General features: G+C 38.4%; 1 protein-coding gene across 2 annotated transcripts; it reads left to right on the top strand.

The window, feature by feature from the left end:
* Nucleotides 1–692: 692 nt before the first annotated feature.
* Nucleotides 693–26,588, top strand: ppm1aa (protein phosphatase, Mg2+/Mn2+ dependent, 1Aa). Of its 2 annotated transcripts, none has more exons than XM_040041731.1 (6): nucleotides 693–1,138; nucleotides 2,036–2,889; nucleotides 2,990–3,107; nucleotides 5,602–5,713; nucleotides 5,835–5,892; nucleotides 22,454–26,588. In XM_040041731.1, exons 2-6 carry the CDS (start codon nucleotides 2,053–2,055, stop codon nucleotides 22,487–22,489), a joined length of 1,161 nt encoding a protein of 386 aa, XP_039897665.1. In that variant the 5' UTR covers nucleotides 693–1,138; nucleotides 2,036–2,052; the 3' UTR covers nucleotides 22,490–26,588. The 2 variants fall into 2 exon arrangements, with proteins under 2 accessions (XP_039897665.1, XP_039897666.1); XM_040041732.1 differs by lacking the exon at nucleotides 22,454–26,588 and adding an exon at nucleotides 13,157–19,177 and having other exon boundaries at nucleotides 701–1,138.
* The last annotated feature ends 351 nt before the right edge of the window (nucleotides 26,589–26,939 follow it).

Raw genomic sequence — 26,939 nt, 5'->3', positions numbered from 1 at the left:
TCACAGGAATCATCTGAAAAGTAGAACTCATTTGTTTTGTGGTTGCACATATTATAGGTTATAAATTTCCTCGAAAATTCTTTGGAACAACAAATCAAATAAGAAAAAGATTTCACTCATTTTTATGATTACATATATTGTAATTTAACTTTTTGGACAGACCTCACGAATTATACTTAACAGCTAAACAAAAAAATTTATGCATGCATGTTAACCTTTATAATTGTTTATAATTTGCTGTGGGAATGTGGTGGAAACCTGACAGTTGTAAATTATTATAATAAAATAAATAAATAAATAAATAAATAAATAAATAAAGCAAGCGATTCAAGTGCATAAACTCACCTATAATTCGACCTATTGGTGGCGCTGGAGAACATGGCGGGGGGAGGGGGGGTAAAATAAAATAAATTTAAATTAATAAAAACAAAAATCAAGCAATGGTCAACATTAACTGTGCCACATTTCCCTTCTACAGACTGAAATTGCACAAGAAGCAGGAATTTGTGCAATAACGACATATTTTGACAGAAGCACTTATGCAGCCCGTTTGCAGGATTGCACTGAATTAATTGTCATTTTGTACGGGCTTGTTTATATCAGATTTGGAAGCCCGTGTTGTGGTATACATGCTTTGCGAGCACGTTTCTGTGTAGCAGCTGGAGCAGCCAGCCACAGATCTTTAGGAATGATGTCATGTTTTCGAATGCGCAACCTGCAACATCCGGGTCCTGTCTCTGCCGCTCCGTGCCGCTCAGGCTAACGTTAGCTAGCAAGTTGTCAGGCTGTCAAGTGGAGAGGCTGGGGCAGACGTTTCAGCTTCCCTTCCCCTGGCTTGGCCGCATAAACCTCCGGCCACCCCCCCAAAAGCCACGAGAAAATCCGTTTGAATATTCTCGCCAGCTGAGATAATGTAATGCATCACGGACGTACGCAAAGAGGGATCTCCGCACCTACACAATTTATATGCACCGAGTCTTGAGTGACGATTGCTCGCTGCTAACTGGCTAGCTACCTTAGCTAAACCGCCGTAAACCCCCTAGTTTCGTCGGTGTACCCTCTCTGGTGCGAACTGCGGCCAGTCGGTCATCGTCCCTGTTGTATCTTCCGCTGGTGTCGACTAGTATTTTGGTATTTGGTAAGTCATTAAATGTTTACTTTGTAGCCAGCAGCTGTTGAGGAACATTGGGCAGCCGTAGTTCTTAGCTGTGTTAGCATGTAGCAATTAGCAAGGCCAAGGGCTTTGCCTGCCTCAATATTATATTAGCGCACCACGGCAGGGAGGGAGGCCTGTCAGTTAGCTGTGAGGGACAAGGGTCAAGGCCCGTAAGTAGGCTAGGCTGTTTGTTTATTTCAGTTGTAGTCGGTACTGGCTGCAGAGCAAAGTTTCTCACTAAACCCAGCAGCATTATTGAGCCTTAATAAACGTGACTATGGTGTAAACTAGTTCATTACAGCGTTAGAGTTGGTTTTGACCGATTTTATGTCTTGTGATGGTTATCGAGTCTGCTAGCTGGGGCTAGCGCTACAGGCGTGTAGCTGCAACTCTTTACTACCCCAGGTAGCTAGTATGGTGAAGTGGTCTGCATTGCGGAGGTCACAGTGGTTTAGTGGACTATCAAAATGAAAGTAAATAACTTAAAACGTTTCGTTACATTTATTGGTAAACTCTAGACAGCCACTGGCCTGAGGGCGTTTCAGTCTGATCCACACCAGCAGTGTTCCTAATGTGTGGCCAAAATGTGCACACAAGTCTACTATTTTTAGACTAGTAGGGGCTGAACTCAACTCCAAGATGTTAATCTTTTGCCACAAATGGATCTAAGACGTGCTGTTAGTTTATTGATAGAATTGGTGCCTCTTTCTGGTTATTTCTTAGAAAACTATTTTTCAGAAAATTTGTCAGATTTGTACTCGTTTTATGTTTTCACATTGTCATAATTAGACAACATGTATTGTTTTAGTTTCCAAATTGGGGCTTTGATTGGACTGCACTTTCTTAATCAACGAATTTGTCATTTCTTTTGTGTTACAGGCTTTTAAAGGGACACAATGGGTGCATTTCTGGACAAACCAAAGATGGAAAAGTATAATTCCCATGGTGAAGGTAACAACCTGAGGTATGGGCTGAGCAGCATGCAGGGTTGGAGGGTTGAGATGGAGGATGCACACACAGCGGTAATTGGTCTGTCTCATGGTCTCGACCTGTGGTCATTCTTCGCTGTTTATGATGGGCATGCTGGCTCTCAGGTGGCCAAGTACTGCTGTGAGCACCTGCTGGAGCACATCACCAGCAACTCAGACTTCCAGAGTGCTCTTCAGGATGACCCCTGTGTGGACAGCGTGAAGAATGGTATCCGCACTGGGTTCTTGCAGATTGACGAACACATGCGAACCATCTCCGAGAAGAAGCACGGTGTGGACAGAAGTGGCTCCACTGCAGTGGGGGTGATGATTTCTCCAAGCCATATCTACTTCATCAACTGCGGCGACTCGCGTGGGCTCCTCAGCCGGGGTGGCACTGTGCACTTCTTCACACAGGATCACAAACCTAGCAACCCACTGGAAAAGGAAAGGATCCAGAACGCCGGTGGCTCAGTCATGATCCAGCGAGTTAATGGGTCCCTAGCAGTGTCCCGTGCTCTCGGAGACTTCGACTACAAATGCGTGCATGGAAAAGGCCCGACAGAGCAGCTTGTTTCTCCAGAGCCTGAAGTTTATGCAATAGAGAGAAGCGAGGGGGAAGATGAATTCATTATATTAGCTTGTGATGGCATCTGGGATGTCATGGCCAATGAAGAACTGTGTGACTTTGTGAGGTCAAGGCTAGAGGTTACGGATGATCTTGAAAAAGTCAGCAATGAAATTGTTGACACCTGCTTGTACAAGGTATACCATCAACAAACCCTCTTCTGACACTTTGTTGAACTGTTTGGTACAATGGTTGATTTACATAAATTCTTGTTTGTTATCTTTGATTTCTTTGCAGGGAAGCCGGGACAATATGAGTGTTGTGCTAGTCTGCTTTCCTGGGGCCCCAAAGGTATCTTCAGAAGCAGTGAAACGAGAAGCTGAGCTGGACAAATATCTGGAGGCCAGAGTAGAAGGTAGTAAAAGCACTTTTGGTTGACATTATTATAGAGGAAAACATCAAGTTTACAAATGCTCATATCTTACTTGTATTTAGAGGCAATGAAAAATGCAAAATCAAAGAGCAAAAACGGGAAGTGTTTTGTTTTTAATGTCTGTAGATTGGGTCTTAAATATCTGATATATTTAAGGTAGATATTTGAATCATACTGGATAGTGAAGCATTGAAACACCAAATGAAGGACTTCAAATTCATTCATTACAGTGAGACTGCCATTGACATCTTAAGTTTATTTGCGCATCTTGCACATGTATCAATAAAACAATATCTTACTAGTGATGTCAAGTCTCTCAAATGCTGCCAGTGATCATCATTTCCTTTTTACCCCCTAATGTTCTGGAAGTATTCAACCTTTAGATTAAAAAAACAAAACCAAAAAACCCCCAAAAAACTTTTAAGTGTAAAACAGGGTGTGAAACTTCACGAAGGGTGTTGCTGACAGGTAAAGTAAGTTTTTCCCAGGCAAGATTTAAATTAACAGCCTGGTTTTCAACTGAAGATATTTTGCATGTTAAGCAGATGTTTTAACCACTACACTATGGAGAAACAAATGCATTTTTAAAAAGTTGGAAGTGGTGGAGGTTCATCTGATAATAGTTTAGTAAGTGATTTATGGTGTCCATAAAGATGATATCAAAAGGGCAACTATCAGTCCCTGTCTTTTTGCATCCACCACGGGGTGTTTGTGTGTGCAGATGGGGTCGAACAGAGTCACAGGTGGCAGTGGCCTTGGTTGGCAACAGGGAGACTGTTGCCTGATACTTAAAACATACCAGGGGAGGGATTCTAAAATACCTGTAGTGCAAAGCACCTGCAGGAAACGGTAATCCAGCCATAGGATCAACTATGGAAACCTTGGGACTTTTACTAACTTTGAAACAGATTGTTGACTGAGGGCTCTCATTGTGTTGCCTTGACTATAAACTCAGTAATAACCTTGAGCTTTTAGAAAGGGGTTAAAAATGCACAGCCACAAATTAAATAGGAGCGTCGGATTTATAACAAAGACAATAAAAAAGATGAGTTTTGCAGTGAAAACAAATGCAAAAGAATAGTCAGTTTATCCAGTTATTTTGTTGTCACTGTTGGTGAAATTGCAGTCGAGATTCAAATTTGGTCCCAGTCCACCAATGTAGTATCCCAGTGGCAAGTAAAGGTAAAAAAACAGGCAAGTGCTGCCAGCTACACCATCACCATTCGTGTAGCACCTGTTGGCATGATCCCTGGGCTTATGTTGTTCTGTTTGAGCATCAGTTGATGCTTCATTGCTATTTTGTAGAATTAAAAAAAAAAAGAAAAGTAGCAATTGCTGGTTGAGGTTATACCTGTTGTTGCGTCCCATTCATCGCGCAGGAACGGGTATTATAATTGTAATAATAATAATAATAATAATAATAATAATAATAATAATAATAAACCTGGATTTTAGGAAAATGCCTTGTACTTATTTCTTCTTCACTTTCCGGGCTACTGCCTAAAGGTTCTGTGAAAAGAAGCTGCTTTGGGTCATATAAGAAATCCCGGTAAAGTTTTGTACTCGCTAGCATAGTTACAACAGCTTTATACATTATTTACACAGGGCTTAGTTCTTCTCAACCTGACTAACCACTCAGCTAAAAAGGAACAAAAAAGGATAGATGTCTTTATCTTTTTTGTTTCACCTCCTGTTTTATCTGTCTTTGTTGCCTCCCCTGCTTTCTCTGCGTTGTCTTGTGGCTTAGCAGCTGCATGTAGAGAAATTTTAGATGCGCTTAAAGCAAAACAAACTCCAAAGTAAATATCGTCACTGCCCATTTTACCAAATATTAATGATAGCCTTTCAGTTTTAGATGGTAGAATGAACTTGTCTGGTTGCCAGTTGTTATATCTCTAATTAATATATCTAACATGACGTAACTTTGTATTTCTGAAGAGTTACTTACATAGCTGTTACATTTGCTCCTTAAACAAAATTGACTGTGAATTCCTATAAGATGCCTCATAGAAGTCCAGGGCCAGTAATAATAAAAGATGATTGTCTTTTGTGGTTGATACCCTAGTAATGTCATTAACAGCAGAAGGCAGAGACAAACATAATTTATATTTTGTGCAAAGCTTAGGCTGAATGTAATAGATGAAAGTAGGCTTATTTAATTTTTTTCTACGCTTACTATTAAAAGTAAGCATCAAAGTTAGCAATATTTTATTTAGTTGGGATGACCGTTTTGTGGCCTCTGTGTTACATCAGGGAAGAAGTATTACTATGACAAAGCTTTTATTTTACATATATTCACACTTAAACAACTGTGATTTGGTCTAAATTGGATAATATTAATCTTGTTAGTTTGTTATCCTCCTTGTACACATGGATATATAATATTTTAATTGCTCATATCAATTGTATATTTTTAGAAGTACTCTGGTGTTGTTTAAACAGAGCTGTAATCGAATCAAATTGTGTTTTCCAACAGAGATAATCAAAAAGCATGGGGATGAAGGTGTCCCGGATTTGGTCCACGTGATGCGGACGTTAGCATCTGAGAGCATCCCTAACCTTCCTCCTGGTGGGGAGCTGGCGAGCAAGTAAGTGATATTTGTGGTTAGAATGGAAACTATGCTATTGTGACACTGGGTGTCATATGTATATATTTTTTCATTTTGAATGAAAACTAGCATTGATTTTTTTTTTTGCCTTCCCCCTCAGACGAAGTGTTATTGAAGCAGTGTACAACAAACTTATCCCGTATCGAAGTGATGACACAGTAAGTATTTTGCTTTAACTTCCTGCAGATGTGCTTTCTTTGAAGTATGCATGCTTTTGTTTTCTTTAAGCACACTTGTACTAATCCCATGCATGCTATAAATATTCAGAAAGGTAAAACAATCATATTGCCAAGAGATCTTTTTCAAAATGCAGTCAGGGGAGAAAAAAATATGGATTGACTCAAGCAGTTCAGACAATTGTCATCAATGTTTATCTTAAGTAAAACAAACAAACCATGAGCTAATTTCACCAATTAATGCAACTGAACTAAAAAAGAAGTCACTAATAAGTGTGGCATAAAAATGGTCCTCTTCAAACTGATTCAAAATGAACATTTCTCATAAGTCCTTTTCATACAAACAGGACTCAGAGCTTTTGCCCCTGTCCACTCAGATATTGTGCCTTTTATCAAATAGGCTCATTGAGTCAGCTACACGTATTAGTGCACATCATCTTGTCCTTGACAGTAAAACTTGTCCTCTGGTTCCTGTATTTCATGTTTGTGTAAGGAAGGTTTTTTAATTACTTAATTTACTTTCACATAGTAATTTCTTCAAAAAAAACCCCTCAAACCTTTTGACTCACTTTTGCTAATTGATTAAATTGAGATTTGTTTTTCCAACCAGTTTACACAAAGATTTCTGTGTTCAGAGGGCACTAGGCTTCTTAGAAACTGTTACAGTCAACTTAAAGTGACATTCTACACTTTGTTTGTTCAAGCTTTTTTTAAGGGAATAGATCACCTTTGGTGCTATTTGCACTTTAAGATCTTCACAACTTGTTATCATTCAGTTGTATACAGATGTATTCAAAACTCAGGGAGGAAGATGTGAAGTTAACTTAGATTATTTACAAAATTACCCCCCACCCCCCGGGTACCCTCAATGACGAGTTTTCGCACCTCAATATTTATCGATAAAGATGTGGTTTAACAACCATTAGAACAGGTTCCACGTCCTTTTAGAAATAGGCCTGAAATATGACAGAAACCAGTCATTTCAGAGAAGAGAAACCAGGGATACTGTCAGTAAGGTTCCAAGGGGGACAAAGTTGATGAAGATAAAATCTGAGGTCAGTCCTGGCCTCCCAAAGACCGTCACTCCTTGTGTTAAGCAACTCTAATGTTGCTGTGTGTTGTTAGATTTGTTTGATAGATTGTAAAATTGTAATTATACCCATTTTAATATCTTGTCTTTTTTCATGTATGCCTATACTGATCAATTGTTGAGATGCAGCTAAACTACTGTAGCACTGCAAAATTTAATGTTTGGTCATAAAGAGTGCTGCATAGAATGGATTGAGAGTGGACCAGGTTAACTGCCCCATCATTTTATAACACAATGATTATACATTTACATAATTACACTGCCAAATGGCATGCTGGGTAGGGTTAGCTGGCTGGTAGCAAAATGGTCTGCTAGCACCTGAATAAACCTCTGTCACTACAGAACAGTGAGAAAATAGAGACATGATGAACCTATGGACTAAGTGACTTTTTGGAAACCTGTGCCAGGTTCATACTGTGACACTGCCAAATCTGATGGGAAAAAATACAGTGATACTAAACTTCAGCAGTAACTGTAACACATTATTTCACACTTCTAAATATAATAAAGTCATATAGGCTTACGTGGGAGGTAATTTATTATGTCTTAAAGGAAAATATCCACTGTCAGCCACTTCATTAGGTACACCTGTTAATGTAAATGTCTAATCAGTCGCATGGCTGCAACTGAGCATTTATGAAATTGCAGATCTAATGTCATCTTCCCACACAATCATCTTCAAAGTTTACAGAGAATGGTCAGAGAGAAAATATGCGCACCAGTTTCTCTGGGTGAAAATGCATTGTCGATGCCAGAAATCAGAGGAGAATGAACTGATAAGAAGGTAACAGCAACTCAAAAAAAACCCCACTTAGGACAAAGGTGGCACCTCAAACCATGGCACAGGTTTTCAACAGCAGTATGACCGCATACTGCTGTTGAAGACCTAAAGACCACACCATGTGCCACTCAAGTCAGCTAAGAATGGGTAACTGAAGCTTTAACTCACACAGGCTCACCAAAACTGGACAAAAACGTTGTCTGGTCTGATGATTCTCCTACAACAATGTTGCAATAATCAGATGGTAGGTGAGAATTCAGCAATTTAAAAAAAAAACACGAAAGCACGGATCTCTCCTGCTTTGTATCAACGATTCAGGCTGTTGCTGTTGACATAATGGTTTGGGGATATTTATTTGGCACCTTTTGGGTGCCTTAAGATGAACCCGAGCATTGTTTAAACACCACAGCCAGTTTAGCATTTTTACTGATGTCCACCCCTTTTAATGACGGTAGTGTAGCCAGCAAGATAACGTATCATGTGAAAAAGCTCAAATAATCTCAAACTAGTTTCTTGAAGATGACAATCAGTTAACTGCATGCAAACAGCCTCCCCGGTCAACAGATCTCAATATAACAGAGCACCTTTGGGATGTGGTGGAACGGGAGATTCACATCATGAATGTATAGCTGGCAAATCTGGAGCAACTGTGTGATGCTGTCTTGTGAACATGGACCAAAATCTCTTAATGAATATTTCCAGCAGCTTGTTGAATTTATACTATGAAGAATTCTGAAGGCAACAGGGATACAACCTAATGAAGTGGCTGGTGAGGGCATATATAAGTTTTGTCCATATTTATTTGTGATACACCTAAAGTACTACACAAATGCAGTCTGACTCTTTTAGGCAGTGTTTTGTTGTTTTTTTTTTTTTTTTTTTAAAGCTGCTTCTGATTTTATTTTTTTATTTTTATGCTTCCATGTATTGAATTTGTTTCTGATATTCACACTGACTTTTTAAAGATAAATTTCTTATCTAGAGAGATTTTTTATTATAGCTCATGTAGCTTATGTGCTTTGTTTAAGTCATCCTTGTGGTCGTTATCCAAACTGCTAATATTCAGTGTTTTTTTTTTTTTTTTTTTAAACATTATTTATTTTTTTGTTTAACAGCCATCAGTTTGAAGCTCTCAAAAAAAAAAAAAATCCTGTCTCTTAATTTTTCATATACAGGCTTCAAATAATTAACTATGATTTGACTGAAAATTTTCAGTTTGATGTCAACCTTTATGAAGACTAAGATCTGCAATTGAACATTCTAATATTATAAACTATAGCAAAATAAAATATAACAAAGTTTGAGGAGTTGAGTGTTCCATTAGGGCCTTTCAATTGAACCTGCTAGTAGTCATGTTAGAGAGTAAGGATGGTAAGGAAGTTTGTAATAATATCCCTGACAATATAGGAAAAAAAAATACAGAAGAGTGTTTTTATTGTTGCAGCAGGATCCAGGATCATGGTGCAACAATGGAGATATATAAAAAATATCTCATAGGACGCACCCTATGTGGTGGTTTTTATGAAAATTTTATGCAACGTCAAGGATTTGCATGACTACATAAATACACATCAAATTCAGATAAGTGTATTTTTATTATTTTATTAGTGTACACTGGAAATTGCGAGTTCAAAAATGTTATCTGTCGATGTTTCCAAAGTGCAACACATTTAAGACACATTTGAAATGTGGTTTTATAGGACTATGAATTAAAGTTTCATGTAGTTCCTAACATACATGAGAAATAATTGTTTGGGCAATGTTTACCTTTGTCCATTTAAAGTGGACTAGTTGATGAGTCAAATATTTTTCTCTTGTTTTAAATGACTAGCAGATGAGTTGCTATGGATATCGTTAGTAAAAGCAGTAACAAAACTGCTTAACACTTGCACAATAACTAAAGTAACTTAACCTTGAAACCCTTTAGGAGGCTGAATAATATTGCCACATAATTGACTTGAGTTGAATTGGTTGAGCTTTTTAGTCAGCTTCTTAAAGCCCTGCTTTTCCATTGAGAAACCCTAATCAGTGAATTCCATCCATCATTTTGCTCTTCCCGTCATATAGAGTGCAAATTAGAGGGTGCTCCAGTGATGCATGGTTGAGTCATTTGTTTACTTTTCGGTCACAAATTATGAGCTGTTAGCATCTCTTCCTCAAGTGCCTTCATAGCCTGGTTGTATTCAACAGTGCTTCAAGTTATAAAACAAGTTTGGTGTTTCCAACTTTTAGTGGAAACTTTTTTTCTTGTATGTTTTGCAGTGTACTTTGCAAAACATGGAAGGCACAAAGGAGGTGGATGAAGTATGTTCTTTTTTTTTTTAAAATTGTCATCGGAGGCTGATGTGGACTTTTAGCTGTCAGACATGCTTGGGCTTGTGTAGTTAAGGTGTGTGCTAGAGAACAAATTAATGGTGTCCCTATATAGAAATTGTGATTTGACACTTGTTTTTTTTCATCATGTCAACATTGATACCAGTGTTATCACAGATGGTATGGTACATCACAGCCCTGTTAGAAAGGTTTGTTAACTGCAGCCCTGTTATTCTGCTGTAAGTAAGTATTGTGTAAAACCACAGTGTGTAACTATAGTCTGTAAGAAAGGATGTCAGGCAGTCGGGAACACTTTAACTGCCTGCAGTTTTGACTGTGACTGACCTTGGGGAGGCTATGGTAGCTATGTTCTATTGTAATGCTAATGACTGTATCCGGATACGAAATTATCGCATTTAACTACTGCTGTTAGTTTCTTTGAATCCAAATCTGCACTTGTTTTATTTATTCATTTATTTTTATTATTACTATATTGCGGTGCACAGCAGGGAGGATGATGGCAGACGAGCTGTATGTCAGAGCTAGATCATGTGGGTAATTTTTGTAAACACTAACAGTAATAATAATAATGGCATTTTAAATGGCAGGGGAAATCTAATTTGAGACATCTTGTACTGCTTTTGGCATCCTCGAGGCATTTTTCTCGTTTACAGAAAAATTTCTGCATGGCTCTGCATCACATAATTACCCAATTTTGTGTGGTTTTGCTAAGATAAAACCATATCAGAAAGCCGCCATTAGTAATATTGACAAAAATATAACGGCATAACGGACTTATTTAATACAGTAGTCACAATATATTCTCAGTGCATCATATCCATAAAGAAATGTGTAAAGTCTAAAAATTAACCCTTAAGTTTAAACATTTAAAAATAAAAGTTTAAAGAAAAATCAAATCTCTACATGTTATAAACAAAAGTGTGTGTATTGTACATATTTTTCCCCGCCTGTAGGAACTTGGTCAGATTTCTCTTGAAGTGAAAGAAAAACAATTAGATTTTTTCAAAGTTCAAGGTCCCTTTGACCTTGCAAAACCTAATGGATCGTTCTGAAGAGCTCATTATATTCAAATGTAGTACTGTAATAGGATGACATCGTTACAACAATTCAGTTTGTGAAACTTCTTCCTACTTATATAATTCACGATCAACTATTAGTCGTATTATTAAAAAGTGCGAGCGTTTAGGAACAACACAAACTCATCTATGAAGTGGCAAACTGCTTCATAACTGCAATGCAGTACTCTAGTTTTTCGTAGTAGATTACTTAAAATATTGCAATATCAGACATGTGAATAGATAAATATTTTAATGGTACTCTTATTGATATTGTGACCAAGTACTTTACCTGTACTCTAACTCAGCGGTCCTCAATCCCCGGGCCTCGTACCGGTCCGTGAGTCGTTTGGTACCGGGCCGCGAGAGTTGAGGCTCAGGTGTGAAATGTATAGTTTTCAGGGTTTTTACCGGTTTTCAGTGTTATTTTGTTATTGTTTTTATCTTTAACTCTGTCTTCCTGGGTCTTTTCACGTGTGTTATGAATAAATCTTCTTTTTTTCGGTACCGGTACTAGTTTTATTTTGTTGTATTTATCCGCGACACCTTAAAGGCCGGTCCGTGAAAATATTGTCGGGCATAAACCGGTCCGTGGCGCAAAAAAGGTTGGGGACCGCTGCTCTAACTAATTTTAGTGAAAACATTTGAACCATACAATTGGGCAATCAAAACACAGGCACACTAGAGTACACTAGGCACTAGAGTAGGGGTGTCAAAACAGGGCCCAGATGGTCTCTAATCTGACCCACTGAATACGATTTTTTTGAAAAATGTGAAGGAGTGCATCGATTTTAAACTTAAGTGTATTTTCATAAGTTTTAAAGCCTTTTCTGTCAAAGTTAAGTAATAGATAAACAATTAAATGACAGAAAAGTATTTGCTTTTCACTACCTACTGTAGAAATATCTCCTGTCTAGGCACTGAGCTAGCATACATTTTTCTCTAATTTTACACATTTGTTATGTAGCAAAACTGAAGCTTACTGTTGAAGGTGCGCTTCTTTTCCTCATATTAAGACTTCTCAGGGATTAAATGCGTTACATGTTGTTATACTGATAGAAAGAGGAGTTTCACTGGTCTGGCCCACTTTAGTTAAGGGATGTCAAACCCATTTTACATTACAAAACACTTTGGTCCTCACAGTCAGTGTGCTGTGTTTCGTTCGTATCTTATGTACTTTCAGTAGATGTTTTAGCAGACTGCCCTTGTTTCTTATCTTAGATGCAAAGAGCTTTCCACACTTGTTGCACTCATTATCGGCTTCAACTGTGGTGCAGCGCAGCGGCTTGTGTGTATTGCGCAATGCTGCAGCCCACGCCACTCACATACATACTGCAAGGGGGACAAAAGTATATTGTATGAATGCATAGTGGAAGAATGTTTTAATCGTATCGCAAATAAGAAATAGAGCCAGTGGTATAAAATGTGGAAGGCTACACTATAGCCATCATCTGTGATAAATGGGAAAACCAGCAGAGTAGAAACTGTAACATTAGAGCTTATCATCTTTCATGATTGATATTCGTGATTTGTTTAATGGCAGTGTTGCTCACTAAATTTGGCTGATGTTACTTCCATTAGCGAAGAAGACATTCATAAATGAAGCCCTAGCTTTGATTTTAGATTAGTTTTAAACTTTGATTAGGATTCTTAGAAGTTCCATAATTTGCATCAGTATTGTGATGTAGAAAAGTGAATCTTCCTCAGTTGAAGTTTAACTTCAGGCATAACAACAACAGGACAACAAGCTAGCCTTATAAACCAAAATCACATATGACACTTGTCAGCCATATCAGTAATGAATTTTCTGTGAAGATTTTATATTGTTATTTTATGTACTTGATACTTTTTACATATCTTTTATTTCACTGTAATTATATTGGCATCACTTTTTACATATCTCTATGCACTCTTGGTCTTATGGAGTTCTGATGGATGTAAAGCCAGAGTCTGAAGGGTTTTTCCTTCCTCTCCTCTCTTATCAAGGACTCTGCATCCACAGACGACATGTGGTAACACAACCTCCTACCACTAACACAGCATAGAGTTTACAAACCACCATCCTCTCAAGACCCACAGCAGCTCAGCTCAGCAGTCACTCTCCGTCACTCTGAGCTTTTGGTTTCTAAGAAGGGAATTTCATGGGAGGCGGAGGAGGAAGAGGAGATGCATGCACACAAACCTGGAACAGTGCAGCACCGGTCCACTCTGGAGTTCAGGATCCCCGCTGTCTTGTCTCCCCTTTATGTTCACCCACCTAAATATTCTCCTCTAAAGTAATCCATAACAAGTGAGTCCACAAAGTTTTCTTCCATTTTGTTAAATAATCGGCTTAAGTAGTAAGATTCCCCCCACCTTTTTTTTTCCTTTCTGTTTTTTTTGGTTTTTGCTGTAATTAATTTGATTCACATTTCCTTGTGTGTATTTGTATATTTCTGTTTTTGTGAAGTGCAATTGTCCTGTACAAACAGCCTGTATTTAATGCAGCTTGATTTTAAGTTAAAAAATGAAAGAAATGGAAAAAGAGAACCTTTTATGCACTATCTGCCTTTTCCTGCTCTTCTGGAATTCTAACAAATGTCTATTCAGTGAATATTATCGCTTGTCCTCCAGGCACAATGTCTCTGCGCTTTTATTTCTCTCTTTTTCTTTTTCTTTTTCTTTTTTTTCCTCCTCCAATTAGTCTATGCTCCTTTTAAGAAACGGGTAAATTGTATAGTTGACAGCACAGTAAGCTCTATATCAAACCATTTGAGTCCTAATTATTTTCCCCTGTGCTTTTTTTTTTTTTTTTTTAATTGTATTTTACTTTTGTAAGTAGTTTTCTGTACATGCTCAAATAATAATGGCAAGGTGTTTCTCAATCAAGTATGAAGTGGAATTTTATTTTTCTTCATTTTTGAGAGGTATCTGATGGGTCCCATGTTAACGTGTTTGTCTGTAGATACTTGCAAGCGTGCTTGGGTGTTTGTGTGCACATGTGTTGGTAAAATGCAGATTTGGATGTGCAGCTCAGATTTCAATTTGGCATGGTGTTTTGGACAAACTAGACTGGAGTTTAAGAGAAGTGCTCTCCCCTTACTTGTTTTCAGCCCCCCCCCCCCAGCCAGTGTTTCATATCAGCTCAACACAGGCTTCATTATTCCTAATTCCAAACAACATTGGACAGCAGAGTTTACATCTTACCCTGTTTGATTTTTAAATGTATCTATCAGAACCTGAGATGAAACTAGTAATTCAGTTGAAATGTTTGGAGGTTATTCAGGTTTACACATCCCATTGTGTCATATTTAAATATCAATTTGTAAATGTAGATGAATACCAGTGACCACTGTGGGTGCCATATTTGTTTCTTTTCTTTTTAAATTACACCTTCAGCTTTAGTCGGCCTATGCCAAGCCCCCCATTAGATGCAGTTTTTGTATGTGTTGCAAATATGTTTGAGCTTATTCATTTTACATCTGATTAAGATCTGTTTGTTGTGAACAGTTTAAGCACTGAACAAAATTTTGCATTGGCAATTTGAAAATAGAAGAAACTGCTGGCTCTAAAACTTACGAGGCTTTCTTTTGGGCATTCAGAACAAGTACAAATCTGCTAACGAAGCTTTCTTGTTGTGCGGCGCCTTTTTTATTCCCGTTAGTTTCTTGTCACGTTAAAAACTCTCACCACGACACTGCAAGGCACAGCACAATACAGTTTGCTGCTATTGTGTTAGATCTGTGGGTTAACACCCCCGCCCCACCCCCCTGTAAAGATAGTCGCTGACTAAATATGTATTTAACACACATAGTTGATATATTTCTCGAAGAGAAATAGTTTTATTTCAAATTTATTTTCTGGCATTTTGTGTGTGTGTGTTGCATTGTTGGAAACTTATGTATGTGTGTATATATTTTCAGCTTAAATTTTTAAGGAATAAATCATGTTGCTTGAGCTAGGTATTTTTTTTTTCTTCTTATCTTGTTTGTCTTCAGGTGGTTGGTTAAATGTTTGTGTTTGACCAAGTTTTCCATTTAATCCATTTGGTGTTCCTGTGATTAATACTGAATGGTTCCAAATATATGAAATGCAAAGTAATTATGTACAAAATTTATACTCCTTGATTTATCATAATGACAATCCTAACCATTTCAGTACATTTAGATTTGGCTAATTATTAAGAGGGGAAAAAAGACTAACTTTGATAATAATCCTAAGCTACTTTCTAATGTGCTTAATGTGGCAAATAATGCCAAAGAACCCCGAGGTTTTACAAAGCCCGCTTCACAAGTAAAACTAGCTATAAATATTTACTTATTGGACTAACTGTAGTTTATTTTTCTTAGTTTTGGTTGGTTGCTTTTTAAAGGTGCTCTGTGGAGTTTTTGATCATTGGTTGAAAAGAAATCTATAAGCAGGTCCTCGCACTGCAAGTGCACACTTTAGAGGGAAAAAATGTGCAAGAAATGTCCTTGAGGTGATGTGAAATGCACTTTTGCTGACTGCAGGGGGCAGTAATTTGTATATCAACGAGTGGTGTCATAGTAATGTGACACAATGGCCCTTTCACATAGAAATTTGCATTCGTTTCTGCTTGTGGCCAAGTGAATGGCCTGAAATTTGTGTTTCGCTGATCGCTGCACACCCTGTAATTCTGCAGGGGTTTTTTTGTGTTTTGTTTTTATCGTGTGGAACAGGCAAGTTTTCCTTCGCTGCATTTTGCCTGTCGCGTAGGGAATCGTGCAAACAACAATATCCAAGTGCAGCTGTGATGCTGTCGCACATGTGAAGGGCCTTTTAGAGTGCCAAAGAACCATTAAAATACTCCAAAACCAGATGATGATTTTAGGGAATGAAGCCTAGGAAAATATGATTTTATGAAAAAGTTTGATAGGCCTTAAAGCAAAAATGAATTTGCTAAGACGTGTTGAATGTACGTTTACTGAGAGACTCCATAGTGTACCTTTAACCAGTAATCCTACAAAAGTATGACAACCATCAAAAGATTTGCTGAAGTGGCAGCTAAGTCAAGTAGGAAATCTGTGTGTTTGCATGAAGATGTGGTTTCACTGAATGTTCTTTCCCTTTATTAAAATCAAGTTGCAACAAAAGACAAACAGCAGAGTAAAAATGTTTCATTTCCATCTTTTTGGTTTTAAAATTAAGAGTTGTATTTCTGCTAGTATGATACCGTAATACTTGTAAACCTGCTGTACTCAGTTGAAAATACTTCAATTTATTCAGTGGATTTGATTTTTTTTTTATTCTTATTTTTTTGCGTGGAGCAGTTCATATTTAATCTCTAAGCTATTTATTTTGCTCTGCATAGCTTGTATTTTTTTTTTTTTAAGTGCACTAAGTGTCTCTTACCTAACAACTGTCAGCACCCAACTGCTTGTTGCAATCCTGGTAGGTATTTCTAACTTTGGTAATTTTCTCTTCAAGCCTAGCGATGAACAAACATTTTTCTTTGTATGTTGAGACAGTTGACAAAACTCATGCCCCTGTGTTTTCACATGAATAATTTAAAGTTAATGTCGTGGCCCTTAAATTTTGCTTGTTATCCACTTCCTACAGTAGAAATGCACCTTTCAATATTCAGAATAGCTGTAGCTGAAATGTTGTGAGATACTAAGAGTGGCCCGTCTATAATTTGTCCTCATGTGCATGTTTTCAGTGATTGCAAATTTCCTTTGCACCCCTGTTATTTCCCCCAAAACCTGAACAAAAATTATTCCAAGCATATATTGTTTTTTATTTTTCCATTACCTTAAATACCTCGTGATCTCAATAGTAAGTGTTTTTGTCTTTAGTTCAGCAGTTACTTTTAATTAGAGCCTTTCCTTATTGTTTTTTTCCCATTACTTTAACACTGGTCTGTTTGATTGGGATAAGGTTATACTCATGTACAGTATTTGCCTGAATTGTGCTGATGTTAACAAATAAGAGTAACGATTGAAGAAACTACTGGAAAAGACAACCTGTTTTAGTAATTAGGAACACTATCGGCCTTGTCTTGTAAAGCTCCCCCTCAACCCCAGCCAATGCCCTCAAACACTCACCCGTGTAATTTCAGCTTCTCGTGCACTTGTGTGATGCTCACTTAGCTCAAATCTGTAATTGTACTGAGTTCAGGGTTTTAAACATGTGAGGTGTGTGAGAAAATAAGTGTGACTATACATGACGAGTCATATGCACTGATCCTCTATATAATCAGCTTTTGTTTTCTTCTTTTCAGAAAATTGTTATTGTATAAAAAAAGAAAAAAAAGAAAAAAGATTATAGAGCTATTTACAGAGTTACTTTGGTTGCCTGGAATGCATCCTGTATATTCTTGTACAGAGGATTACCTGGCAGAAGCTGAAGAGATTTTAAAAGCTTGCGCCCTCTTGTGCATATTTATGTACCTCAGTTGTGGCGTTTACTGTGTGACCCTTAGTGGTGGTGGTTTATTCGTCCCCTTACAGGACGTGCTGAGCCTCGCTTTGACCTTTTTTTTTCTTCTCTCTTTTCTTTTTTTTTTTTTTTTCTCAGCTCATAAATAAGCTCACCGATTTGCCTTACCCAAACTCACATTGCCCCCCTAAAGTACTTGTCCAACAAAACACTACGAGGAGGAGTAATGCTGCTAACATTACACTCTCAGAAAATGAAATCTGTCCATTTTAAGGTACTTAAGCTATCAGCAAAGTGACTTTGCCGGGTTGTCACCAGTTAGAACTTTTCAACCTTTGCAGGTTTGTTTGGTTTTTCTTCTCTCCATGTTACTGTATCAAATCTGTGTCATGAAAGCTTATTTAATTTCCACTGCAGATGATGTCATACTTTCAACAAATGCAAGTGTTTTAACATGGTAACCTCGTAAGCATTCAAAATGTGCATACATACATTAATGTCTGCTCTATTTATGATTACATTCAAGAATAGCTTTAGAGTGCTGTAGTTAAGTATTGTCAGTGTTGATTCAAATGCTTCTCAGAGGCCTCTGTGAGTGATTTTACAAAGTTCAATAACTGTATATTTTGTATTATGTTCTAGCTCCAAAGGAATGGCGGGAAAAAAAGAAATGTGTTTAAAAAAAAAAAGAAAAGAAAAAAAAGCTTTGCTCCCTGAACTAAATTGTACTATTTGTGTTGTCGATTGAACAAATTGCATTCCTTGCTTGTGAATAGATGCATTTTTCTCCCTGCTACTCAAATTTTCTTCCCCCCCCCCACCTATTTCCCTCCCTCCTTTCTTTCATTTTTTTAGCCTTTGAAGTTTGAATAAAATTTCTAGTTTGCAGAATGTATTACTAAATAAATGGGTTGTCATCTTGTACCTCTCATTTAATCACTTTTATCTGTCGGGGCCTGTTGTCCGAATGACACGTTCTCTGCAGTTAGATTATGTAACGCCAAACATTTTATTAAAAGGTGTCTCAGCTGTGAAAGTGAAGGGTTACAGGAAAAATCGGGAACAACATGCTTAATAAAAGAAAATCAGATGAGTTCATCATTTTTTTTCTTTTTTCTGTGTGTCCATGAAACCCAGTGTTTTCCTCATCCAGATGTGAGATGCCTTCACAACAGCTGTATGTGTTGTTAATCTGGATTCTCTGAATATTGCCTGGTATTTATTTATTTATTTTAGGAAAATCTAATCCTTAGCTCTGTCAAAGTGTAATGACAGTGTACATTCAACTTAATGCCTCAGTTTGTGTATTGCTACATGCTTTGAGCTGTGATCTCCGAAGCACAAGGATGTCGCAGACTGGCAGTGTCAAAGTTGTTTCTTTCTCAACGCCTTTTCTGCTGGGGTGTGGTGAGAGCAGCATGTACTGTAAGGGGCCTGATCTCAGAGAATGGCCAGGCCAGTCCACGACAACTGGGATTAAGAACCGCGGGAGGGATTACTTTAAATGTCAACATAATGTCAGGAGCTGTGCTAGAAGGTCAAACGTTCAAATGGTGCTCAGTGGCAAGCAGTTAATAGATCAGGCACAATTTGGATTGTTGTGGCTCCTGTGATGAATTGACTAGCATGCTCAAACAAGCTAGAACATGCTTCCCAAATAATATCCATAGAAGGAAGAACTATTAATATTTTGTCTAAATGATTGTTATGAGAAAGACAGAATATGATTTCTAATTTCTAGACTTTTCCAGTGCCATAGATAAATTAGATCCTTTAGAAAGTACAGTACAATGCAAAACAGTGTCCTAATCAGAGTGCCAACTAGCCAGAGGGGGGCAGTGTTAATAACCAAGACTGATTAGAGAGGCCAGCAGAAACACTTAGAACTGTGACGCACAGTTCTCTGAAATCTGATTGATTAAAAACAGTGTTTATTCAGCGATTGTATTTTTAAAATGTTTTTAAGCAGAATTTAATGCTGGGAGGTTTAAAGGTTTAACTAGAAACTAGGAGCAGATGTATAATCCAAATATCAGCAATAGACACTGCAGGTTATTGGTAGGGTTGCAGAAGCTTATTGTGGTGCTCCTTTTAAATTTGTAGAATGAAATCTGTCCTCCCAACGTGAGGAAAAGCAGCTGATACCTTTGCAGCAAACGTGGCAACGAGAGCTCTGATACGCGCTTGTTTTTAAGCATGTGCATTCCTCTCGGAGAGCCGTTTGAACTGCACAAAATGTGACTCATTAGATCTCGGGCCACCTGTGCACCCATAATGAATCACGCTGCCCTTGTATTCCTCCACATCAAAAAAAGCGGCCGCTGCGACAGAGGCCATCATCAAATGGAGCTGGCTCGTCATCTGCCTGCCATTGTTGAGCGCATGTCATGCTCTGCTTCTCATGGCGGAAAAACCCATCAGAGCTTGACTAATGCAGCCATGCAGACGCAGCAGTAAGAGGTGGGGGTGGTAGGGCGCACTGCATACTGTGTGTGCATGGTCTCTGCACTGAGGTCACTGAGCTCCACATTTGTTAATTTGCTTCAGAGTGCACTAGAATCAGACTTTTTCTTCTTTTTTCCCAGGGCTGCTCAGTATAAAAATTTCAATGCAAAATTTTGTGTAATTTAAGCACAGAAAGGAAAGTGAGAAAATAGAGTATTGTTTTATCACAGTCTACAATATTTGGTATCTGTTCTCCAAACCCGCTGCTTCTCCCCCACCCGCCATGCTTTCCTTCTCCATTTCCTCTTTCTGTGAGTGCTCTTGTTGCCCGAGGTCAGTTTGTCACAGAGAACACAAGCTTTTCTCACTTGGACGCAGCGATTCAATGATTGGTGTGTACAAACAATCATATCAGGCAGGGATGACATGCACCCACCTCTCTCACACCCTCCTCTCTCCTACAGACATGGAATATGTCCTTCCTGCTCTCTGTGCTACTGTCTGTCTCTTACTCACACTCTGTGGGAGTGACTGTCCCCTGCATGAGATGGGTTACACAAGCCTCTGCCTTGGGAATCCCGGTCCTGCTCATTATCCTGCGCCCCTGAGACACAGCTCATTGTAAATTAGGACATCAAATCGGGCTCGTTAAAGAGCCACAGATACACTCATTAGCATTGGCACCTTTCCTCTTTAGTGCCTGTATCAGCATTCGCTCCCACCACCTTATATCCTGTTATTCCCTCGCGCTGACTGGAAGGTTTAGGATTAATGTCAGTTCTAGCCAACGGGTTAGCACAGTTGTGCTTCAGATATGGGACTGATTGATCGATGGTGGCGGGAAGCTGTGGAATTTGTTGACAGCTGCCAACTATCCCCACCACTTCTATTCATATTTCATTGTGTGGAAGGGGAGGGAAAAAAAAAAACCTGTCTCAGAATAACTCGTCTGGCAAGTGGCTGACTAGTTGTTTCACAGCTACAAGGGATTAGCAAAATGACTGAGACATCTCGAACCTTGCAAAAGATGCCTAGTTGGTTGATTTGTCAACATTTTTGCTGATTTTGAGCAAAAAAATGACCATGACTTGGATGCGTATTTGCTTTATGTATAGGTGAAAGTGACTCTTCTCTTTGGCGTCATGCTCTGTATCAGTTTGTGCACTTACATAAGGATACACATGCCCAGCCTCCAACATGCAGTTGGCAGCAGCCGCACGGCAACAAAGGCAGTGAGGAGGAAGGCCGCTTGTGTTTAACAATTTTGCTAAACTTGAAGGATGCAGACAGTGTATTTTGGTAAGTAAAACACATTTTATTTATTTAGATTAAAAAAAGCAGCAGAAGGAGAGCTCCACAGTCTTGTAGACTACATGCCATGCTGACTTTACAGTATTACCATACCTGCATCTAATCAAAGTTACACTGATGTAATGCAACTTACTTTTTTTAATCTAATGTTTTAAATTGGAAATTTGTAAAAATGTCCTCCACAGGCAGCATTTTCAATGCCAACAATCAAAAACAGCAAACTTGGGGACCTCTTCTGATTTTAGAAGGAAAATGTTGCATTTCAAGAGCCCACATGGGCTCGTGTCCAATGAGATAGACACCTGCCTTGGCATGGTTGGTTGGCTGCAGGACTGGAAGACTCCAACAGCTTGGAAAAATGTGTTTGATTGGCAGGCAAGTGAAGTGCAACAATTGATGGCATTTGACCGTGAGCATGAGGGAACAATGAAATGAAATGAGTGGAGACTTGGGACAGGCCCTAATGAGCCATCTTCGCCTTAGTGGTGTTGCAATCATGGATGTCCTGGTTTCTTTGCTGATGTCTGTTCCTCTTTAGATGTGATGATTTATGCAAAATGAGTGTATCAGGTAGTGGGCTTGTCTCACAGAAGCAAACCATGCATCTTCAAATGGACCAACATGGAATGGAAACTTTCAGATATGGGGAGCAAAATTATAGACCTAACAGGAGCAAATATAATAGCTTGTCCTGAACTTCCATCACTGTCTTGTGTCAATCCATACCAGCCACACTCCATGTGTGTAAGACCCAACTGCTCTTTACTGTGAAAATATGTCAGCATGATTCATATCAAACATTTGTTCTTTTTGTACCTGACTGGAGATTTTCTCATATCCAGCATGCTCTCCTATCTGTCATTGAGCTGCAGTAAGATAGAAATCTGAGCATGCGGTTCTTGTCATCATGCTGTCTCAGTGGGTCCTCAATGATTAATTGCTTAAAAGAAGAAGAAGAAAGAAACAGATAATGTCACAAGGATTTAGTCTCTTTTTCATACATTTTCCCCATCTCCTCTGCATGCTGTCTGACCTCTGGTAGCATGCAGCCAGTGGGTGATTGAGTCATCCCTCTTGCATGTCGTCACTTCACTTCATCCGTGTCTTTAAACTTCACCTCATCTTCATCCTGCTCTTCTCCTCCCCCAGGACCCAGTCATCCTCCTCTTCCGTGGTTTCAGCTAAAATGAGGGCTAATCAGAACATGTCAAGCAAGCATTAGTTGCCACGCATTTGTCGATCACTGTAATTATCCACCCTCACTAAATCATTTGTTTAATGTGGTTTACATCTCCAAAATACAAGTAGCCATTCATCGTTTCACTCCCGGCGTGTTCAGCGTCCAGTCTTTTCAAACTGTTATGTAAGTATAATTTTAAATACAGTATAAGACAAAGATGGAAATTCATAAGTTATTATGGAGGGATTTTAACTTAAAATAGTTGGTCCGTAGACATGTTAACAACATAGCTGGAAAAAAAATCCACACAAAACCGATTTAGTAACGTGTTAAAGGTGTGTGTGATGACTGTTTTACTCTTGTAGTCTGCAAATCATGAAAAAAAGCTGTCATTCAAACTCTATTATTGAGTTCTCTGTTATCACACTACAGGAACATTTTCTACAAAACAGACATTGCAGGTATGCAAGGACACTTCAGAGGCCTAAGGCTCAGATAAAGGCAGTTGAGCTGTATGAACCTGTGAAATTCAGTTCACAGGTTTTAATGAAATTATAAAAGACAGCATCATCAGGGCCAGCCAGACTAAGGGGTTTAGTTTTGTCTTCTTTTCTAGAAAACATCTCATAACAAGTTTTAAGACAAAACTGAGTAATATGAATAAGGCTATAAAAGTATATATAAATATATGTCCTGCCAGTTTATAGAGGTGCAGAGGTGGTAATTGATTTATTGGAACCATTTTTTCCAGGGTGAAATGACTGTACAGCATACTTCTTTAATGACTTTAACAAAATAAGAATTGTGTGCACAAGTCTGAAATTATTTTGGACTTTCTCTAATTCACACACAAATTGTAAACATAGAGGCTCAAATATATACATACACTCATCTGTAATAACTGGTGCTGAAAATTCTGTGATGCCTTTCTTTAGTATTCAGAATTGACTAGAGCTGGTTCTTTCTCTTTGCCAACATAAAATGATTTGTTTGACAGCACTCATCGGACTGATCATAATTCAGAGCAGTGAGAAAGTCCAAGCAACTCTGTGAAGATCTAAAATAGAGAATTTACATATGTTGGGAAGGTCTCTTGGAGCTATTTCTAAACAACTGGCGATTCCAGGATCATCAATTAAATAGTTTTATATAAGTACAAGTTATTCACATATGTCACTGACACAAACCAGCCAAGGTTTGGAGGAAAATTCAATCAATCACCCTCAGATGAGAATAAATTGGTTAGGACCTTCAGGAACAACCAAGGAAACAACAAAGCTCAAGCCTGTCATGAATTGAAATATGTGGAAACACCAGCATCACTGTCTACAGTGAACCGAGTTTTACATCACCTGTACTGAAAGGGTGCTGACCAAGAAAGAAGCTCCTGCTCCAAAACCTTCAAGCTAAACTGTAATTTGTAGCCGCCCACATGAACAAGCCAAACGCCTTCTGGAGGAAATTTTTGTGATCAGATAAGATGAAAATTGAGCTATTTGTATAAATCGCCAGGTAAATGTTTATAGGAGTAAAGGTGAGGCTTTCAACCATAAAAACTCTGTACCAGCGATCAAGCATATAAGTGATAGCATCATGCTCTGGGGCTGTTTTGATGCCAGTGGTGCTGGAACATTGTACAGAGTTGATGGAATAATGAAGCAAGCAGTACTACCTTCAAATTTTTCAACTTCAACTCAACAGGTAGACAGTTGGGTGTTCCAACAGGTCAGTGATCCCAGAAATATATCAAGACTGGTTTTGTAATGGATAAAGCAGCCTAGCATTAGCAGCCTAGTTTCTGGAATGGTCTTTCCAAATTCCAGAATCACCCAATTGAAAATTTCTGTACTATGCTTAAATCCAGCTCCGTCTCAGGGAACTAACGGATTTAAATAAACTCTGCTATTTCTGCCAAGAGGAGTGGTCAAATATCCTGCCCGGATTATGCCAGAAGCTTGTTGATGGCTACAAAAACCATCTGATCAAGGTGCAGCTTGCTAAGGAATATTTAACCAAATATTACTGCAAATGTGCTTATATATTTGAACCTATATGTGAAATTTTGACTGCAGGTGTATTAGAGAGATACACCTGGGGTCAAACTTGTACACCCAATTCTTGTTTTTTAAATTCACTAAAGATATATGCTGTACAATTATTCCACCAGGAAAAAAAACAAGCTCAAGGAAACCATTAAAGCACAAAATTACCATAACATTCATCCCTCTGATGAGTCTGTGTAAACTTCTGACCACAACTGTATCTGGCTCTTGAAGTATTGCCCCTACTTGCAGCTACTAAACTGTAAAACTCCTCTTAGTTTGCTACTAAATGGTTTATTTTTGGTGCTTTTGCCTTTGCATACAAGTTTTGTTTCTGATTAGCTTAGTCAGGATTTTTTTCCCCTTTACATCATGGACTAGAAGTAGTAAATCCCATTTTTAAAGGAACCAGGCCAGTAAATGGAGTCACAGCAGTAATATTCACTGTAAGTCTACAAAGCAGCAGGGTCAACTCTTGCAGCTTTTCCACTGGACCAGTGTTGACAAGTCACTGTTTCTATGCCAACAGTGTATTCAGCGAAGGTGATTTTGAAAATGCCTTCATGTTGAATGTTAACAGGCGTTTATAGGGGCTTTATGTTTTAAAGCCCTAAATACATGTTGCTGATAGAGAGGAATCACATGAGCTGTACAACCCCTGGCAAAAATGATGCAATCAACACACTTAGAAGATGCTCACTTGACTGTTTTTACTAGTAACGACTAAACAAATCACAAAACTGTTCCCTTTTTGATCAATAACTGAACATTCTTGATGCATGAAATTTACTCTGAATAAATATAGTTATTTTAGTTAATGACACATTTTCCCCCAAATCCAGTAAACGAAAAACAGTCGGAACATCTTTTAATCTTTTTTCTCTAAAACAAATATAGACAAATCTAAATCTGCAAAATAGTCTGCAGTTAAAAGAGAGTGTTTGCAGACCACAGTGAGTTGTTGCGCTTGATGTAATGAAAGGAAGCATGGCTCTAACAAGAGAGCTGTCAGTTGAAACAATGGAAATGATTATACAAGTCTTTCAAGAAGGAAATCCAGCATGTTGGTTTTGCCATTCAGCTTTGTCTAAAATGGTGAGAAATGGTGAGCAAGTAGATTAATTTGATGTTGGGGTGAAAAAAAATTGAATCCCGGAAATTGAACTTTGTTGCAACCATTCAGGGTTTTATGGTGGGTGGGCAAATTCACTATTCTTCAATTTCCACCTTGAATTTTTACTGAAGTTGAGATCTGGACTGTTTGCTGGTCGTGTTATTGAGCCGTTATGCCTTTCCTGATGAAAAGCTTTAAGGCTTTTTGCTCAGGGAAATGAGAAAAATGTCCAAAATGTAATTGTCCATCTGTGCATTTACTGTAGAGGTAAAGCTTGCCATCTCCTCTGGAACTTTAGCTAACGTGACCCCGTAGCATAAACGAGTAGAGGAGAATCTGTTTGTTTGCGCTTACATCTTTTATATGTGTGAAATTTCCAGATATATATTTTAAAGCCTTTCAATTTAGTTTCTGCTTGGTCCAAATGTTAAACACGGCTGACTGGGAGTAGTCAACATATTTTGCAATACTCTGTGCTCCTGTTGGGGGCATGCTTCCTTTAAAGCAATCAGGTGCAACAGCTCAGTGAGGTCCGCCATCGCAGACTATTTTGCATATTTTGATTTGTGGAGGTTTGTTTTAATAAAGCATATTTCCTCTACCTAACCTTGCTAGGGTTTGTGCTTCTCATTTTTTCTTGGTCCATCATTAAACTTCACCTCAACCAACAGTGGTGCTGAGCTAAGTTGCTGATTTAAAGGCTGAATCTTTCCTGAGCGACGGACCCAAGCACTTCTGTTCCTGCTTGTACGACCACAGATCATTTAACCAACTCAGCCTATGGATCAGCACTTAAATCCAAAGCTTAAAGCTGTACTGTACTTTATTGAACTATGTTGTATCTTCTGGTCAAAATCAAGGCCTGAAGATCTGATAGGAACAACTCAGAGTCACATAATGTTCTGTCTGAATCTGTGTCCATAATTAAAACCTTGAACTGTTGCTCTCCATTGTGTGTTGTGTTCTGTTGTAAACCATTGTAAGCGTCTGTAGCAGTATGTCCTACGTCAGCACAGAGTTATGTTATGTGACACACGAGTGGCTACGCGCCCCCGGTTTATTGAGCATCATCTCTCACCTTGCTGCTCTTCTTTTTCTGAAGAAACATGAATACGTAACACAAAGCTTTTTTTTCACTAAATAAGCAGACACAAGAATGGAAGAGGTCAGGAGCTGAGCAGTCTGGCGACAAACGTACATGTTTTCAAAGTAAGCATTTAAGACTTTTGCTGCCTAACTTATCAATGATCTGAATAGTTTTATTTTATTTCTTATTTAGCTATTGGATGAATTGATATC

Source organism: Simochromis diagramma, unplaced genomic scaffold (genome assembly GCF_900408965.1).
Source record: "Simochromis diagramma unplaced genomic scaffold, fSimDia1.1 OVJJ01000304.1, whole genome shotgun sequence".
Lineage (NCBI taxonomy): Eukaryota > Metazoa > Chordata > Actinopteri > Cichliformes > Cichlidae > Simochromis > Simochromis diagramma.
Note: the sequence above shows the minus strand (reverse complement) of the source record. Positions and strands in the feature narration are given on the sequence as shown.

Excerpts from the sequence above, each read along its gene's own strand:
- ppm1aa (XM_040041731.1), top strand. The coding sequence starts at position 2,053 with ATGGGTGCATTTCTGGACAAACCAAAGATGGAAAAGTATAATTCCCAT. Across the intron at positions 3,108-5,601 it reads TCTGGAGGCCAGAGTAGAAG|AGATAATCAAAAAGCATGGG; the intron begins GTAGTAAAAGCA and ends GTTTTCCAACAG. Across the intron at positions 5,893-22,453 it reads CGTATCGAAGTGATGACACA|GACCCAGTCATCCTCCTCTT; the intron begins GTAAGTATTTTG and ends CTCCTCCCCCAG.